At 59.5% G+C, this 3,120-nt stretch overlaps 1 protein-coding gene across 1 annotated transcript; it reads left to right on the top strand.

The window, feature by feature from the left end:
- Window positions 1-293: 293 nt before the first annotated feature.
- Window positions 294-2,011, top strand: FRAT1 (FRAT regulator of WNT signaling pathway 1). Its single transcript, XM_036265368.1, has one exon. The coding sequence runs from the start codon at window positions 398-400 to the stop codon at window positions 1,241-1,243; it is 846 nt and encodes a 281-aa protein (XP_036121261.1). The 5' UTR covers window positions 294-397; the 3' UTR covers window positions 1,244-2,011.
- The last annotated feature ends 1,109 nt before the right edge of the window (window positions 2,012-3,120 follow it).

Genomic DNA, 3,120 nt, shown 5'->3' with positions numbered 1-3,120 from the left:
ATCACGCCCTCCTAAGAAAGCGAGTATCAGCTCCCCATTGCACCCCAGCAGACAGCATTCAGAACAGTGGTCAGAGGGAGCAAGGCTCCCCCAGGGCCCCGGGCCCAAGGGGCGCCCCGCCCCACCAACGCTACAGCGCACCCCCGCCACAGCACGATGGTAGGGCCCTGCGGCGACGTCACCCATTGTTTACAAATCACCCGGAGCCGGTAGGATTCCGGCTACTGCCGCTGAAACGCGCGGCACGAGTGCCTGCCGGTCGCCGGCTTCCGCGTCTTTCCCGGCCTCAGCCTCGGTCCCGGCCCCGGCTTCGGCCTCAGCACCGCGCCCAGCCTTGCTGCGGTCCACAGACCCGCCAGCGACGCCCGCAGAGCTCCGGTTACCCGGGTTGGGGGCCATGCCGTGCCGGAGGGAAGAGGAAGAGGAAGCCGGCGAGGAAGCGGAGGGGGAGGAAGAGGAGGAGGAGGAAGACAGCTTCCTCCTGCTGGAGCAGTCGGTGACGCAGGATGGCTCGGGCGAGGTGGACCGGCTGGTGGCCCAGATCGGCGAGACGCTGCAGCTGGATGCGGCACCGGACAGCTCTGCCTCCCCGTACGCGCCCCCCGGGCCACCGCTGCAGCCCCCGCGGCCCCCGGCGGCGGTGCTGGCGTACAAGGCCCGGCACCCCATTTTGCCGCTGCTTCTACCTCCCGCGCAGCCCGCGGCGGTGGGCCCTGCTCCCCCAGGGGCCCCTAGCTGCGTCCTCGGGGACCGTGGCCGCGTGCGAGGCTGGGCTGCCCCCTACTTTGTGGCCGAGCTCGCTGCAGGCCCCAGTGCCTTGTCCCCACTGCCCGCTCAGCCCAGCCTAGGTGGGCCTTCGAGAGCCGACAAGCGGGGCGCTCGCAAGCCGCTGTCGGGCCCGTGCCGGCGTGGATGGCTACGGGGTGCCGCCGCCTCCCGCCGCCTGCAGCAGCGCCGCGGGCCCCTGCCGGAAGTCCGCACCGGCGACGATGATCCACACCGGCTCCTGCAGCAGCTAGTGCTCTCGGGGAACCTCATCAAGGAGGCCGTGCGAAGGCTTCATTCGCGACGGCGGCAGCTACACGCAAAGCTTCCCCCACGCCCGCTCCTAAGGCCTCTGACGGCCGCACTGCACAAGCCCCCTTCGCCCCGCAGCCCTCCCGCGGCCTGCAGCGACCCTGGAGCGACAGGAAGGAGAGCGCAGCTCAGAACTGGCGACGGCGTCCTTGTGCCTGGCAGCTAATACCCCGGGGGTGGTTACTGCGCCAGCCTTTCCCGGGAGAATAAGGGATTCCCAAGAGGGCTGCATCCCGCTCTACTCAGACCGGTGAACTCGCACTTTTGGAAGCAGGGAAACAAGCAAACTAAGACGAGGAATCGAAAAATCGCGAATGGTTTCGCGGGGAACTGAGGGCAAGGGCCCCGACGTTGAAAAACAGGACTCAGTTGCCCTATTTAAGGCAGATTACAGAGCGCACCCCAAGCTCACAGCCGTTGGACTCCTTATTTTTGACGCGACCATTCTGGAGCCACCGCGTGCAACTCCGTGCAGCCTCTCCGGGCCCTCCATACCGGTGACTATGTGGCCACAGTTCATGCCTGGCAGGATCGCTGCTCGCCCTGAGCAGGCGGAGGATCCCAGTTACTTGTTTTACCTTTTCAGAGTTGGTTCCTGATTAACTTTGGGGGGAGGGGAACATGAATAGACGGATCATTTCAGAGAGTACCTCAAACTGCCAGACTTGAAAATTTACGACACTTAAAAAAAAAAACATTTTGTGTCTGTTGGGGTGCTGATTCTTAAAACACCCGGTACCATGAAAGGACCTTTTCTCTGCCCCCGCTTTGCAACTGGCTGCGGTTTTCCCAGTGGAGGGGAAAGCCGCGGTACGCCCAGGGTGGGAACCGGAGGTGGGGCAGGTGGTGAAGTGCTGGAGTCTCCTGAGGACACGCGCACCGCCGCCACCGCGGGTGCAGGGAGGCAGGCGGGGACGCGCTGGGCGCCGGTGCCTCCCGCGGGCCGCCGCACCCCGGCCTTTCATGGAAACTGTCCAGAGACGTGGCCTCGGGTCCCTCCTCTCCCCCTCAGCTCTACTGCTCTGCTCAAGAGGGTGGTGCTGGTGCTCCTGGGGGCCCGGGCTGGGAGCTAGGGAGACACCACGTGACGGGCACTCCAGGGACACACAGCCTCGCACAGCAGCTTATAATGGGCTCTCCAGGGCCATTTGTAATAACAGCTGCAATTCCCTGGGTAGATGGAGTTGATTTCCTCCCTCTGCCCCTCCCCCAGCCATGCCAGCTCGCCTTTGTAAGTGAAGGAAACCGAGTAGAAAATGTGACCCTCTAAATGGAGAAGCTGCAGGCTTTGCCATTGTGAACCGTGGTGAAGGGTTTGTACCACACTGTTCACTCACTCTGAGGGATTTAAGACTGTTCAGTTGGTGTTTTAGATTTATACGATTCAATGGCTGTTCATCATCCAGATGTGGCTATTGACTTATCTACACTTCGCACCGGAGTGTCTAGAATTGTGGCTATCCTGATTATAGGATTTTAACTTAACTGAGATATGTTTGTAATAAATGTGTTGCGTTTCTTGTCTGGTTTTATTTTATACTTGCTGTCGGTGGGAAAGATGCACAGAACACATTTCTCTGATCTCCATAAACATGAAAACACTTGAAATCTTTGTCAGCCTAGCTTGTGGATGGTAATTAGAGTGCCTTTGTGTCTGAGCAGCTCCCTAGTTAGACAGGGTCTGCTTGCCTGGGTGTGTATCGGTGCTGGCACGAAATTAAATGAAAGTCAGGTCAGGTTTTGGACCAAACTCTTTCACCAAAACCCTAGAGCCTTTGGATTACTAGTCAGTGGTGATGTTTTATGAAGCCGTATCTGACTGTTTTAGCGAAGAACATCAGATTAGTCACTGAAGACAGGGAGGCTTATCACTTCTTTTTTCTTTCTACCTTGTCATTCATTACGTGGACTTGTTCCACAAGGTGGCCCTAAGTCTGAGCAGCTCTTGTTTAGGGGTTGCTCAGGGTGCAACTCTGGTGGGAAAGCCAGCTGAGAGTGTATTAAAGGATTGCTCTCTCTGCCCTTGGCACGTGTGCTGCCCTT

Source organism: Molossus molossus, unplaced genomic scaffold (genome assembly GCF_014108415.1).
Source record: "Molossus molossus isolate mMolMol1 unplaced genomic scaffold, mMolMol1.p scaffold_m16_p_17, whole genome shotgun sequence".
NCBI classification, from domain to species: domain Eukaryota; kingdom Metazoa; phylum Chordata; class Mammalia; order Chiroptera; family Molossidae; genus Molossus; species Molossus molossus.
The sequence above is the reverse complement of the archived record's forward strand: the minus strand, read 5'-3'. Positions and strand labels throughout refer to the sequence as shown.

Bases quoted from the DNA above. Each gene is read 5' to 3' on its own strand.
- FRAT1 (XM_036265368.1), top strand. From the start codon at position 398: ATGCCGTGCCGGAGGGAAGAGGAAGAGGAAGCCGGCGAGGAAGCGGAG.